Source organism: Schistosoma haematobium, chromosome 4 (assembly GCF_000699445.3).
Source record: "Schistosoma haematobium chromosome 4, whole genome shotgun sequence".
Classification (NCBI taxonomy): Eukaryota; Metazoa; Platyhelminthes; class Trematoda; order Strigeidida; family Schistosomatidae; genus Schistosoma; species Schistosoma haematobium.
In genome coordinates, this window is record NC_067199.1 from 9,571,842 (window position 1) to 9,588,767 (window position 16,926).

The window sequence follows — 16,926 nt, forward strand, 5'->3', positions numbered from 1 at the left end:
TGATTGTTATTCGAAGCGAGAAAACTAGTTTCCATAGACATAGAGAGTTCATCATTTGCGTGTGGGCTGCGATACTGCCCGGGTGCCCAGACCGAAGCAGGTGGTTATCTTAGGGGGCCACACCCCGAGCCTTTGACCTAAAGGTCTAACCCACAAGGCAGTGGAGCATCGTAAGGAGATGCAGTCCCATGGTAGCCGGTGACCAACGGTTGGTTCATACGCCATTTGTTCCCGCAGGATACTGGAGCCCATGTGCACCATTGATTTGGTTTGGGATCCAGTTAAAGCGCCGGACATTCGCTTTTCGTCCTCTCATTTTCGTAAACAACACCCCTGCCACGAGAAGGTAATGAGTAGGACTTCCCTTGCAGGGGCTGTATACGCGTGGCCGTGTGAGAGTATTTCGAGAGGGAGAGCGGACTCTCCCCACTCTCGGCCGTACCAGGGCATTTGGGAGCATGTTGCTATCAAGGATAACCTTGCACTGATCTTGATTGTTGAGTGCTCCAGTTGCTTGCATATATCTATTTTGAACCCTATAGCGTATTTACAAAATAAGCGATAGTTAAAGGAAAACCCTGATAAGACGCAACGTGTCACCCATCACTAAACAAAATTCAATCTAAATAAACAGTTAGGAACGATGCAATTAAGTTGCTCGACCATTTTACGTACATCTGGAATTGCACCAACCTTAGTTAATTGTTGATTGAGTGAAATTTCAACTAGCGTTTGATAACCTACGCCACTTCTCGTGTAGTCTCATTATCCGAATGTCTATTATTTGCAGTACTCTTTTTAGGGTATCACTATCTAATTACACCACCGAAATGTAGTTATTTATGGTAGGTCATACCAGGAATTTAGCAAGTATTCTATGACAGCAATTATGGAATTCTTTTGCGTGTTCTAAAACTACTGAATAAGCAGTGCTTAGATTATGAATGGAACGGTAGACAGGAAAGGTATTGTTTTATGTCTGTACCATACCATAAAATATACCAGTCTGATACGCTCTTAGGAGCTATGTTTCCCTTTCGTTATTCGTAAAAAAGTAACATGTATTTATTCATGAAAATTATCCCTTTGCAATGGCCGAATTACGAGTTTAAAACTTTTCCGTCTATCAATCAATCGAGTGGCTCAGTGTTGAGTTGTACATGAATATGTACCAGATCATTAATTATTTAATGAATTATAGAACTATTATCCCTTTCTTTTAAGTTACCATCATTATAATCCTGTCAAACAGTAAATGAATGATCAATAAAATGTTATTCATTTGGTATTTGAAATGAAATGGTTCAATTTGTTTGTTAACTTTTGTGGAATTTCGAGATTAATATACACGTTCGTGTTATAACTTCGTGAACTTTTTGATTAGAAAAGTTATTGAAAAATAGTTACAGGAGTAGGTAGATTTATGCGTGTGTGTGTGTGTGTCTGTGCTGCACATTACAAAAACATGGAGAAATAATTGATATGCATTTGACAGTATTATTATTATTGACAGTATTTTGTAGAAGTAATATAACTTAAACAATATAAATGACCAATTACACTGACGAGTATCAATGGGAACAGTTTGTATGTAAATAAATAAATATCTTTAAGCGAATTACGCAACTATAGGCTTTTCAAAAAATATAAAGTTATTAAAATATGAACTTCATGGAAAGTTCCATAAATTCAACGGATATATAAGAAGATTCTATTCAGTGATTTAATCAATTGTCCAGGATGCTTACCGATGTAGGACGGAGCCAGAAAAAAAAATCAAAAATGACTAAACCAAAACATGAAACTTAATGCATGTTATCCACACTGACTCTTGGTTGGACTTGCTAAGGGAAGTTTAAAAAACATTGGACTCCGTACTAAATTAATCGTTCCCATATTAACACTAGCTTTGTGTGTATGAGTGATACCAAAGTTAGGTTATAATGCACTAGGTTAAGATGGTGAATCAGTTGTGGATCCTCATTAACTGAAGTGATTGTCAAATTTGTTACATATACCCAACCACCTCGTACTTCAACAGGCGATGTTATCCGATGTAGGAGTAGGTTGGAAGAAAGGTAGGGGCGGCTAGACTAGGATATGGCGCCAGTATTTGAAACCATTAACAGTTTGATCTGGCTATGTTAATAGGTGTATGCTGTATGTTTAGAATCCGTATGGTTATCTTAATCAATGGTTGGAGAATTTGAATGACATGGCTCAGAACCATTCGCACTGCAGAAGGTCAATTCACTATTTATATTCCTTTGAAATCTGAGTCCTGAATTTCTCTTATTCCTTTTTCGTTAACTAATCTTTTCTACTACTACTGATACTGCTACTACTTCTAATACTCTTGGATTTCTCGGGATAATTTTCTCTCTGTGTTAATGTGGTACGGCAACTTGAATCGATGCACATGATTCGGGTTCTACGTTGCATATGACTGAATGAGCCTTCTTTGTTACATCTTAAACACTGAAAATAATCAAGAGTTGAAGCGATTAGACACTGAAATAGAATACAGGATATTCATCTTGCTTCGATATGAACAGTTACGACACATTTTTTGTAAATATTTAAGTGAACACTGGAAAACGGTACGTAACCTTCAAATTATCAAAGTAGCTATCCTAATATATACAATTGAAATAGAATAGATGTAATGTGGCTAGCAGTGAGATCCAACACACGCGTTTCTCCCTATTTGGGACTCGTCAGCTGGATGTACTTGGGTTCTACAGTTGGTTTCACTCTGGGATTCTAACCCAGTACTGTTCCCCTCAAACGTTCACATACCAACCAAGGTCGATCAAATTTCAGTGAAGAATATCAACAATGGGATAATCCAAGCCATTGCAAATAGAATCAAATCTAAAATTAATGTTGTGAAGGTCATTCAAAGAAAACTAGTTACTTGTGGTAACATCACAATGATTCGTATTGTTTAGTGTAAAGGTAACTTTATAAACAGTAATCAGGCAAGTTTTCGTTCAACAGTTCTTTCTATAATACCGCTAATTGTGTAACTTTTGGAATGAATTCAAGGAAATTTTCAACCAAATAAACCGTCGTCAATTATCTATATTTCCTTCAATAAAAACGTTCTTCTTTTTCTTCACTTCCAACACAGAATACATGTTCTTCTCGTCTTCTCCCCATTCTCATTTCTTCATTATCATCCAAGTCTAATGTTACCAGAAAGTGAGTTTATTGTTTTTAATTCCGTGTAACAACAACTAATCAATAACTATTTTCGTTGCACATACGAAATTCTTCTTTCTATATTATTACCGAGATTATGTAGACTTTATCTGTTAGTTATTAGAACTAGTAGTGATGTGAATAGTCTCAGTCATCATCAACATCGAGCTTGGCAGATATGCTCACTGTCTCAGTTTATCATATCACGTTAAGGCAATCAAATGAATATATGAAGAGAAACAGCGAAAGAGATCAAAACAATGTAAAAGAAATGTCAATAAGAAAAAACTGTTTAGTGTGGATATGGTTTGAGAAGCCGTAATGAGAAGGTATATGTAAAGGAATACTGGAATTTAATATTGAAAGATAAATTGTAAATGCATCTATGCCATTTCGACTAATTTTAACTCACATTGATCATAGTTGGTCCACAACTGACCGTGGTTACCACGTTGACACCAATCAGGTTATCTACATCCACAGACTGATCCAATGTGTAAATATATTTTGCAACTAATTTTTATACGCTTAACGATAAATTAATCATACTCGGTATATTCATCGGTATTTAATATGTATTCGTTGTTGCTGTCAAGTAAATCACTATTAAAGATGGTCAATTAGTGGTGGTTTCTAGTTCTAGTTGAGATTTCAGGTCAATATCAGTTATACTAAAGGATAATTAGTATTAGATCTTTATAATCAACTTATTTTCAACTTACCTATCTCCGCTAAGGTCACTTAAATAATAACAGTTCTTGATTTAATGAATTGCATTGAGCATTTGCCTCACTCGGGCCAATAACTGTTAACATTCTCGTTTCTATTTCATTTTCGAATAGTTCTGATGATAAATAACACTACAGTCTGATATTATAAAAGCTTAAACGGATGTAAAACCAATAAAAATGTCTAAAACAACACATTTACTGAATAAATATTTATGTACTCGGCTTTGAATCTCTACCTTTTGGATGTGAGGGCTAATGATACTACTGTCCGATTGCTCAAACCAAGGTAACAGATGGAGCGGAGTTGAAACCTTACGACCTACCATTTTAAAGTAGAAATCTGTCTACTAAGTCATTTCTATAGTCCTATGCTGTTGTCGTTATCAAAAAAATGTCTAGCAGTTAATTCTAAGATTCACATTTTATACTATTTGGGATTAGTATGCTGGATAATGTACTTGCAGTTTTATATTGGTGTTTTTTTCAAGAAAATCCAAAAGTCAGTACCTACCGCTTGACATACCAGAAGGTTATGCTCCAAACTATTGAGTTACAATAACATCGTGTATGTATCTACAGTCTTACTGTAAACATCATTACTGGGGTATAAGTACATTCGACTGATGAGTACCAAATAATTCGAAAAGCGCACCATAAATTCTATTTTTCTCCCCTATTCACTATGTAAATCAACTCTAAACCGGGACAGTATTAATGCACTTGTTCAAGGAGCTCCCATATAGTAAATATAGTCGAAAAGATCCAAACCTTCACAAAAGAAACTCTGATATTTGATTACATTGTCTATAGTTACTCTAATGGTAATCAGATCTGTTCGGTGTTCGAATATTGTTTTGTACCTCCATTGGATATATTCGTAAACGAACATTTAGTTTCATTTGTTTTTATAGATGCATTTGTGAATTCTTAGAAATCATTTTCCGAACCTGGCCATTAAATATTCTTGAAAAAAATCTCTCTGTATTGCAAGATGCACTAAGGCGAGGTATTTCAGATGCAGATCAGGAAGCTCGATTATTTACTAGACGGTAAGTTAAATGAAAAAAAAAACAGGTTTTGTACTTTGAAACTTTGTTGCATTCATTCTTTTTTCAATATGCTCCTGTCTTTCACAGTTGATTTTGTAAGTTGACTGAACTTGTTCATAGTGGACATATTTATGCAATAAACTTAATGCATCGAGTTAGGCAGTATATAATCAGTCACTAGGTTCCAAAGTGGAATGTTATTGAAACGCTATCACTTTCTGAGGAAAAAAAACTTAGATTCGAATAGAACCTAAAGGTGATTTAAAAGTAGCGACTACACGTACGTAACGGCAGTAATATGGTTGTACTCGAATGATCAATGCTTCCTTTCGTGAATTAATGGTTTTAGCTGCTAGATATTAAGTTCTTAGAACGAGCGGGGTTAAAATTATAATAACTAATACGTTGGTCCTTCTCGACTTCCTGGCTGGGGTCCGAGAGATGGTGCAACACAGTGGCTATAGACGTTGTCAGATATGGCTAAGAATAGAAGCCAGTGGCGATCTTGCTGTAACCCTCTTTTACTTTCTTCATGAAAAGTGGTTGTAACTTTCTTAACTGAAAGAATTCTTTCTGGTTGTATTCTTCCCGTTTCCCCCATTATTATTATTTCACTGCCATACACTAATCTGTGGTCGTTATTGTTCTCTCTTTTTTCTCTTATACGCACCTTACATTCTATTTCTCTTCTTATTCTCATTGTTTTGTGTGGCGCATATGTATCTGGTGCCCCCTTATACCAATATTTATGTGTTCAAATAAAATAAAAATAACTAATACGTAAGAACTGTGGTGTAACCAATTTTACGTAGATTCCCCTTGAGCTCTATGGTTACACTAACCATGTCTTTCAATTATTTCAAAAGATTATTGCCTTACTTCGTTTCCAACAACTGAGAGGCATCGTTAACACACACACACACACTTCTAACAACCCATAAACTGGTGACCTGAACGGTATCACTAGTTCGTACACATTCAGTGCACATTATCACCATAACCCTAAAGTAACTTTTCGTTTTAGATTCCGACGTCATCAAATCAATACCTTAACCATTTTTATGGCTAAGATACTTGCGAATGATGACTAGTGTTATCAGATTTAGCAATCTGTTTGAAAGCAGATAGTTTAGTACTGTGATAACTTGGTTAATGATTGCATAATCAATGAGGTTACAAATAACGCTTTTACTAAACAATGATCATCGATGCATACAAAAGTGTGGTCACTAGGTTTCTTTTAGATACCTTAAAATTATATGCACTTTGTTGCCGTATCACTCGCTTTTCTTAGTATTTGTCCCTACTGTTATTATTTATTATTATTTATTTATTTAAACACATAAACATTGGTACAAGGAGGCACCAAATAGATATGCGCCACATAAATCATTCGATTTGTGTGAGGGCTGTGATACTGCCCGGGTGCCCAGACCGAATCGAAACGTGAAAAATTGTCGAGTTGTTTATTTGTTTGAGGAATATTGCTTGCATCATTGTGTTTCATGTATAAAACGATACATTATCAATAATAATTCATTATCAACCGGATATCTTATGATTTCTTTATTGACTGTTTTTATAAGTTGACTAACACTTCAGTTTTTATGTTATTACTATACTTCTCGTTTTCCCGTTTACCTTTAAATTAGTTCATTCCCATTATTTGTTGCTAAATTTCCTGAGCAAGCGAATTTATTTTTACAAAATCTTGATCCTCAAAAACGTAAACTAATTGAAAAAGATTTGATCGCTGCAGGATTATCAGAAGGGTTTGGTGCCGGTGATACTGCGACAACTGGATCATCTCGGAGTCAACCTGGTAGTCAGTCAAATTTAACTTACCAAAGTACCAGACGACCAACTCGACCTGTATTAGGCACCAGCTCATTAGCCAATAATACAAATCGCAGTCGTCCACCATTAACTAGTCAGAATGAGTATAATACCGGTAAAATTACTTATCAGTTGCTGTTTTTTTATAAAAAATTCATATAATCTTATTTCAATTACTTTAATAGTTGCTAATTTCTCATGCACATTCTCTGTGTACACTTAATAAAAATCTAGAGTGAGTTCCAAGTACTCACCGGAAATGTTCATAGGGGGCAAAAACGCTTGGAAACACTATCCAATCAGCGTTAAATAGAGGCTTCTCAGAAAAATCTAGAAGACTAAGTCATACCACGTTTCTGGTTGGATATTTACCTATTCTGCAACTATATTTAATACGGTCCCAGAAACTCATAGTAGCTTAAGATCGTGTGTAACTCCATAAAACTCTCATTTCTCTGCACACAAAATAACTTCAGAGTAAAGTGTTTTTTTCACACTTCGCACTTTTTCTTTTGTGTTGAAGTTGCCGTGTGAATTTAGCCTAGGATTACTAGAAGCGGCTAGCAAATCGAATCGAACGCTCATTTAGTCAACTCACCAGAATCAAATTACACAAAGAAAACTGGTAATTGCACCTGATTATTCCGAGTACTTGAAATGCAAAGTTCGTGCAACCAGATAATATCATTAGCTTGTACACAATGATTGGACTTATATTATCAGTTAGGTAGTGTTTCAACATTGTTTGCCGAAGTATCTACACGCACTTTAATACCTCATCCCCACTTTAGTTACTAGCGCTTTTTATCTGATATAGTAGAAGTGAAACATTGTGTGATTGTTTCCTCGTCTATTAGTGAGCTCCTTATCGTGAGTTTTAATTGTCAATAAGTAAAACTTCCTTGAATTCCACATGTCAGAGGGAGAAACAATAAAGATCGTTGTGTAATCTGTCACAATATTGCATTGGTTAAAATTCAACATTTCACAAAGAGTTGTGTGAGGAAGATGATGGTCATAATAAGAGTACGAATAATCGTATATAAATGAACAATGGTTAAATAATGCGAATAAAAAGTGCATCATGACGTAATGTCTAGAGCGATCGAGGGCGATCTGTGAACATGAATTATTTACCTGTCACCACTCATTATAATCAACGCCTATTTTTAATCACTGCTCATTTAAGAATAACAACCTTCACAGCTTTTCGTTAGTGCTAATACAAAGAATGTTTTTGGAATAAATGTATTTTTATTCATGTCTTTCAGTGTATTTTCTTCCATAGCCACCTACTTTAGACTCGTTCTTAAAAAATACACCTTCGGTTTCGTAATATTTCAAATTACCATACGATGATTGTCACAACATAATTTTTCTGTACATTTATTCTCAGTTGGTCGTTCTTTCCGTCAAGGATCAATTGCTTCAAATTACGACGGTCGTCCACGTCAAATTGGGAGAAAACTTGTGTCACAGTCACAGCGTAAGTTTTGATTCAATTATTACACTTTCACTATGATAAAACAATTACTCACCTTAATTCTTTCATTTATACTAAATAATTAGTGTAGTTGACTAGCATCAACTTCAAGACCTTGTTTAAAACGGTAAATAATTGTATTTAATTGCTGTTTAAAACATGACAGAAGATAAAGATCTCACTAAAACACAGCTGTCATGAAACCTCCTTTATCCTTGTTCTGCTCACTATACTTTATATGATTGTTGAATTCTAACCTTTTTAATAAAGATTAATTTTCCCTAATTCTTCTCGATGTGTAAAATGTGATTTAAATTCATATCACTAATACGAGATGGAGGATGACTAGAGCAAAATAAACTCATGTACCTTCAAGGGACAAAAAAACAGATCAGATGTATATCAGTTCGAAAGTGACTCAGGCATAAAAGTAAAGAGATTATTGAAGAACTAAGAAAAACTAGAAGTAAAATGATGATGGAAATTTGATATTGGGCATTACACCTTCTTTCGATAGTTTTATTACGAAACGTGTTATTTTCATGACAAATGGGCTCTGAATAAACGTTGTTGACTTATATTAGCTAGAATAACTTTGACCCCAAATGTCTTAGTACGACCCAGTGGGAAGAGTCCGCTCTCTCTCGCAATGCTCTCACATGGCCACGCGTATATAACCTCTGCCAGGGAAGTCCTACTCATTGCTTCCTCACGTTGTGGGTGTTGTTCACGAAATTGAGAGGACGAAAAGCGAATGTCCACCACTTAAACCGGGTTGGTGGACATGGAGATTCCACCTAGATGAGTTGGAAAACCTTCATTCCAAACCAATGGTGCACATGGGCTCCAGTATCCTGAAGGAACAAATGGTGCATGAACCTAGTGTTGGTCACGAGCTACCGTGGGACTGCATCTCCTGACGTCGCTCCACTGCCTTGCGGATCAGACCTTTAGGTCGAAGGCTCCGGGTGTGGCCCTCTAAGAAAACCACCTGTTTCGGTTTGGGCACCCGGGCAGTATCCCAGCCGTCACACAAACCGAATGATTTATGTGGCGCATATGTGTTTGGTGCCTCCTTGTACCAATATCTGTGTTCAAATAATAGATAATAAATAGTTGATTAAATGGTTAAACAGCGATATGTTACTTGATACAGGGGTGGTGTGATTTTTTTTAATAATAGCAAACTTCTCTACATAGATAGCAAAAAAATAACTCAGATCTGATAAATATATCTGCCCGTAAAATAGTATTGAGTGATAATATACGATTGATTTTACTGTATTTTATTTAGGAGGAAAATGTTTTCGTTAAATGTTATTTATTTATGGTTGAAAAGACCAGTTATAAATTTTTATCCCATCCTGAATCTCAGCGCATTTGTGCACAAATTTTTACTTTTTGTCTTTTCTTTTAATGAAATAACTTTTTTAAAATTTTTTTTATCTATACTTACATATTTATATATAAATCGTTCTAGCTACAAGTCGTGAAGTTTCACCATCACGTCTAGCCTATTTCACTGCCTATGGTACTACTGCATCTAATAATAATGATGGACAAAAATTACAATTCAATACAACTAATACTAACCGTAATGGTACAATAGGATTTGTAGATAATAATAATAATACTACAGATCGTACTACACGTTTAATAATGAATTCACGTGTTCCACGTAGTCAAGGCGCTAGTCGAGAAACATCACCGACAAGATCTACTGCAAGCGGTTATACTATGCCTTCATATCAGCATAATAATAATTTTCAATTAACTGGTACAAATCAAATTGGACAGATGAATTATCGGAGACAACAACAGCAAAGACGTTAGTTTAATTGATATCTATTTATCATTTATACATCGTTATTTAACTTGTGAGCATTTATTTTACGTTGATTAGAATCACAATTTGTAAGCTGATCAAACACTATTTTGAGCAACCGAATTAGTGTTTATTCGTTTTTACATACTCAAAAACTGTAGCTTCATTGTTGAGTAATACAACCTAACTTATTCATTATGTTCATATTTATGTACGCGAATTTGGGACATATTGGCTATGTGAATTTCTAGTAAAACTAGTGGGGTTCGAATTCATGATCTGTCGATTGAAAACTAACTATTCTTATCTCTGTGTCATTTTATTTTTAGTATTTGTATTATGGTTCAACTGACATTCTTGTTAAAATCGGTTTTTGACTATAACAAAAAATTCCCTTTATTTGAAAGCAAGTAGATGATGATGCATGAACTATTTTTTCGCATAGTACAGAATTTTTATATATTGCTTAATGTGTACTCATCCCAAAACATTTTTGATCTCAATTCTCTCAAGTTTCTAAACCGAATTGTTCCTTAACCTGTTAACATTAAGAATAAAATCCGGATGTTTTAGAAATAAAAATACACAAGTCTGTCTTGCTGGTTGGTTAGTAACGTTTTTAATGGGTCTCGATTGATTGTACGGTGTACGCCTTACATCTCACCTGGTAGTTCTCTAGTTTCTTGTTCGGAACTTTGGTACCTTTCTTTCCATTATTTCTAAGTTCGTAAATCATTTTAGGTGGTTGAAAGTAATCGGAAGAAAACCTTGCTTGATGTAGGTTTCGTACTAAGTGCTGCTTGTTACTAAAACATACCTAATACTGTCGTGTTACCCAACTTCACAATCTAAGAAATCAAAACTAAGCTATTCATGATGAAACTTACCTCCTAGATGAATGAGATATATAACTTGGGCAAACTCCGTTTTCCATTTTCTTTTGTACCTAAACATGTTTAACGACGAAGTTCATCATCAATAGGAGAACTACTAAAACTCAGTTGGCAAGCATTAAACACAGGTTTTTGTTGGTAAATTTCCCATTTTTGTAATTTCGTGATGGAAATTTGAATTTCTCATTTTCGCTCCAAAAGCACCCATTTTTACCTTCAGTTTGTGTTTCCCACCAGGAAGGATCTTAAACATTTTTGGTTCATCTTCTCTTTTAATACGCTATTATATGACGCTTTTCAAAGACATTTTTTTATTGTATATATACTCATGAGTTGTGTGCTTGTTCGTTCGTTCTTCTGGGCTGCTTGTGGAATTACATATTTTCCCTGCTGAATTTAGTCTTCTCTCTCTAGTTAGCAGGGATGTCGCGCAGTGGAATGGGTTAGTTTGTCCTATTGTTGTGTTGCTGACTTTCGTTCCGTTTGCCGATCCTAGGTGATATCTCAATCCCTCGAGGATACCCGTTTTACTTCTAGTCTGGAATCCCTTCATCAAATACTTCCCATCATCTCTAAGAATTATCCACTGTCTTGACGACGCTACCGCAATAATCTCTTCACCTTCCCATTATGTTTAGTAATCATGTATCAAATACCCGATAACCATTTTTAAAAAACAGTGTCATGTTATTCGATTTCCTTTCTTTCATTGCTTAATAAAGTCTTATGTAGTAGTAGGTTAGAAAGAAGCTAGGGATGGTCAGACCGAAATGTGGCATCAATTCATAAAGTCATATACGAGTGAATGAACCGTGTAAGTAGGTTGATGATCACTACCACTCGGTTGGTGTCCTCATGATGATGATGATGATGATGATATAGCTCAGAATCATCCATCATGAGGCAGATGCATTCACTCTTTTTTTTATCTGAAATCCAAAGTTTATAAATTATCTTAATCATGATCTTTAGATTCCATGCACCACCCTCTATATTTTCTCACTAAATCATATTGTCTTATGCTTAGTCTTTTCTATTACCACTAATAAACACAGTTACTAATTCTACTACTCTGACATTATCGGCTTTGATAACTTCATCTGATTGTGCTAATATTATGACGTGGTAACTTGAATCTGATCTATATATGTATCAGGTTCTATATTGTATATAACTGGCTGAAATATAATTCACATTGTCATTTACAATTGTTCATTATTTATTTTGTACTTTCGATGTTAATATGATGTTCATTATTTATAGCTTTTCTTTTTTTAGAAAAAAAACATTACAAAATAAGAAAGCGAATTGTGTAATGTGTACCTTAATACAGAAATGTCATACTTTATATTACTATTTGTGTATATAACTCAATAGTAGTTTTCAATATGGTTGATGAGGTGAAAATCTTATGTGTTGAAAAGAATAAAGCGCTTTTTATACGTCTTTGTGTAATCAATTATTCTGTCATTGTTATTTATTTATTATTATTATTACAAATTCTGTATACGTTGCCAAGAATGAGGTTGAGTTTTTTTGAACAGCTTAATTACTGTTAGGTTATTTACCAGTCAGTCAGTCATCCCAATAACAAGATGCATATTGATTGGTAATTTTGTATGTCTGTTCAATTTTACACACGACAATTGGTGACTAAATTTGAAATAATTTAGGTGATTTCTCAACTGATTTACTGGGGTGTAGGAATATTCAATGACAAGGTCTTTTGTTTTAAATTCTACTTATGCGATGACAATCATGATTTGATTAATTTGCCAAATACAAGTTCATATAGTCGCCTTTACTCCCATAAAATTAAATAAGATTTACCGGGTTTCAAAATTGCAATCTGTTCATTGAAAGCCGAATGATTTAATCAACTAAACCTGTGTTCTTTTTAATGTTTGTGTTCATTCAGTGGCAATCTATCGCCCCTGTATACGATAAATTAGTCAACCAACTAAGTTCCGTTGTTAGATAACGTAATAGAATAAAACTAGACTCTCAGGTATGCCGTTTTACTTGTATTGTCGAATACAAACGTTGGAGTGTCTTCATTGATTAATGTGACAACCATCGTGTCAGGACATTCTAAAGTTGTTGTTTTTGTATCTAACATTTGTTCTTTCCTTATATGACAACCGTTTGTAAGACATGTGTTCTCTTTCCAATGCACACATGTTCTCATCATTTCATTCAATGCATACTCGTTTTCAGTTCTTAAAGCTACAACATACTTACCAATATACGATATTTGATTAAACATGTCTATTAATATAAAATAACTCATTCTAATATTTTTTTTCTCTTTTTTTGGGGGTATTTTCTTCAGCATCTCTTGGTACTTTAAGTGATTGCGCTGACCTCGGCGATGGAGTAAGCTATTATTATTATTATTATTATTATTATTATTATTATTATTATTATTATTATTACGATTGGTGATAATTTATTCATTTTGAGTTCAATAAAATGTACATTAACTGATTAATAGATATCATTTATGTTGAAATGTTTCTGTCTTGTATTGATTAAGGCGTGCACTTTTTGTCTACATGCATTACTATTCGTCAATCATGCATCCTTGTATGTAATGAGTACAGAGATATTATTATTATCACTGATTAGTAGCTTAATTCTACTCTTTTTTTCACATTAGTCGTCCACTGCTAACAATGATTGGATAATTCATTATTATTTCTCAATATATTAATGTGATTTTCGTTTTAAAAAACTTCATGTTCACATTTCTTCAATCATTTCATGGTAGCTAATAACCATATGATACCAAATCTTTGGGTTATTTGCTATACGTTTTGATATATATAACTAGCATCTACTCATTCGAGCAAAAATGAGATATAATGTCTCTACAATTGAGGTTGTTGACTATTGATCAGTAGATACTGATTTGACGTATAGAATCGAGTCATGAAAATCACATTAATGATGTGAATTTCTTAATCAAATAAAAATTAGTAAGATAGAATAGAAACTAGTAAAAAAATCACTTAATTTCTTTTATTAAACTTAACGTATTTCCTTATATATGATACATCCCACTACTGGCTAATTAATCTTGATCTGAAAATGTATTAAGAGAAACCAACAGTGTTCGGTTTAGGCATTGACTGTAAGGTAAAAATGAGCATATTTTTGAGAAGTAATGGACCACCAAGACAAAATTGCTATTTCTCATGTTAAAAATGAAGAGCATTTAAGAGTGGTGTTTGCCTCGGAGTAAATTCAATGTTAAAGTCGTTTTTATAAATGTAAATGTACCCAAAAAACACATGTTTTATGTTGTAAGCAAATCCAACTCATTCAGTGTATTGGATTTTCTAAAAAAACATGTATTTTCACAAGTAAAATACATCCCGTTATTATCAGTATCAGTTTAGTCTACAGTGTTCCTTTGAATTTGATTTTGTTGAAATCTGAACTTCGATTATATGATAGAACATTAGTGGAACGTTGTTCATTTCTCTCTTTACTTTTATTTGCAAGGTGTATAAATATTCCGCAGTTTGTTTTAAATAATTCAGGTTTGTTATATTACAACTTACTATTTTTCTTGATAAAACAAATCATTCTCTCGTGGATACTTAGTTCAAGATAACTGACATATGTATGCAGGAAGATTCTTTAAATAAGTTTCGTCGATTAATTGATTGATACCAAGAATTATCTTTGTTACCCTCTTTCCTAATTTGAACATATTTTATAGATTTATGCTAAAGTATTTTCTTTTCGCATTTTCAAGAGAGATTGTTCTGTAATATGGTATACATTTTCATTTGAAAAATGAAAAAGGTCTAATTGAATCCAATCATCACGTGTAGTGATGGTTCTAGTTGTTGGACATTGATTTTCGAATTGCTTTCCAGCTGTGTAGCAAAGGTGAATAGAATATCAACATTGTTTTACTAAATATTAGTTTTCTTTTTTGCTTACCAGACTATTAGCTACCTTACCAGTGAAAGTTTGTTTACGCATTGCTTCTGCTGTTATATTATCTTCCTTAGCCTTTATATGGTCGACATTACTCAACTGGAAACAGTCGTGGTCCATATGGCTCAGATGATAACTTCAGTGAAACATCATCACAGTGTTCTGAACGTTCAGGTCGTTCAGTACCCGGGTACAGGCGCCAGTCCTCAAGTAAAGTGACTAGTGTAAGTTTATTTTTCACAAAGATAAGATCACTATTAATATTTTATTTTTTTACTTAATAGTTCTGTGTGTTTGTGTACTTACGAACTGGTCGCTTCACTGTTGCAGAAAGTTATTTTCTTTGAGTAGTCTAATAAAGAACGATGATTATAAGTTGTCTGTTCATTATACTACTGACTTCTTATTTATGGGACCTGATTTAGATTTCGCCATAATGTATGCACATCCTTGAATCGCTTATGACTTGAGTAAGATCTCTGGCTAACAAACGATTAGTCAATGCATTTCTCGGTATTCCGCTCTATATTATTTGATGTCTGTGAAATATGGCATATGAAAGTAGAAGACATGCGTAGTCTACAGTTTTTTTACCATAGGTGTCTTGAAAACAAATTACTCGCACCTTTTGGAGCAACCGAGTGAGCAACGTTGAAGATAGGCATGTGGTACTAAGAAAAGATGACTAGTTTGTTGGTGAGGTTTTTAATCTTTATTGACTAGGGTAGTTAGAACCATGCTACTTATGTCCAACCACTGCCCCTACCTATGTGGTATAGGCTTAGGTAGAAAGCCGAACCAAGACATAGCATCACTCCGGGAAGTTATCAACTGTTTATCTCAGTCGTGTTAGTAAGTATAGACCACTTTGTTGAATTTCATACGATAACCACAATCAGTGGTTAGGGACTTTAAATGATATGGCTCAAAATGGCAAAAGTGCACTCACTTTTTATCTCTACCTCGATATCAAATTCCAACATTCCTTCATATATAACTTCCCAATCTGCTTTTTTGTACGAACTTCTCAATGTTCAGTCATCCTTAATAACGTTTCTTCTATATTATTTCTATCTCTCGTCATCCATCTTGTCGTGCAAATGTGGTGTGGTAACTTGGAATGCTTCATTTCTTTCCATACTCTACATTGATTATAACTGACTGATACTTCTAATAACGTATTTACAGAATGACAATGTGCGTTTACTCAACGTTTAGCCACACTTGTGCATATGACGGCTGGTGTATGTTATCCAGTTAATCAAATCGAAGTAGGCGATGTGGGATTATTTACTATTTATTTAAACACATAAACATTGGTACAAGAATGCATTAAATATATATGCGCCATACAAATCATTCGATTTCTGTGAGGGCTGGAATACTGCCCAGGCACCCAAACCAAGTTCTAATTTACAACCTAGTTATCTTGGCAAAGTATAAATTGGAAACTCTAAAGCATTTAAATTACATAGCTTAAAATAATGAAATCAGTAAAACAGATTTATTCTCACTCCGTTGTTTTTCTAAATATCCATCATTTTCAATCTTTTCAATAATTTCATTCTAGTTTAATTCAACCTTTTGTTCATCTTATTGGATTATTTTTCTGGTAATTTAATTTTAGTCCATTCGACTGTCAAACGTTTTTCCGCATCACTTTGTTCCTACTGTCCAATCTAGACTCCATATCTAAATCCGTCTATCTGTTTATATATATATAATGAGAAAAGTTAGTCAGTAATCCTAGTGTTGTTGTCACCATCAAGTTAAATCAAATAGCCTGAATAAATATTATTTTATTATCGGTACCATAAATTGTACAATCTGGGTCCGTTCGTCTCTGTTTTGGGTTGTAAAAATCTCTTTAAAGCCTCTTAAAATGTTTGAAATCTTCCTCCTTCTATGCATGTTTGTGTGTGCTTATTTATGTTCCGTGCTTGTTGATTTTGTA

At 34.1% G+C, this 16,926-nt stretch overlaps 1 protein-coding gene across 1 annotated transcript in view; it reads left to right on the forward strand.

Annotated features, from left to right (window-relative positions):
• Nucleotides 1–16,926, forward strand: part of CLASP1 (CLIP-associating protein 1) — a 95,303-nt gene that overhangs the window by 37,592 nt on the left and 40,785 nt on the right. The window contains exons 8-14 of the mRNA XM_051215596.1: nucleotides 3,134–3,204; nucleotides 4,847–4,984; nucleotides 6,637–6,935; nucleotides 8,217–8,306; nucleotides 9,784–10,131; nucleotides 13,354–13,397; nucleotides 15,047–15,196. Of these exons, the coding sequence (XP_051066126.1) occupies nucleotides 3,134–3,204; nucleotides 4,847–4,984; nucleotides 6,637–6,935; nucleotides 8,217–8,306; nucleotides 9,784–10,131; nucleotides 13,354–13,397; nucleotides 15,047–15,196 (1,140 nt within the window). The remainder of the gene's footprint in view (nucleotides 1–3,133; nucleotides 3,205–4,846; nucleotides 4,985–6,636; nucleotides 6,936–8,216; nucleotides 8,307–9,783; nucleotides 10,132–13,353; nucleotides 13,398–15,046; nucleotides 15,197–16,926) is intronic.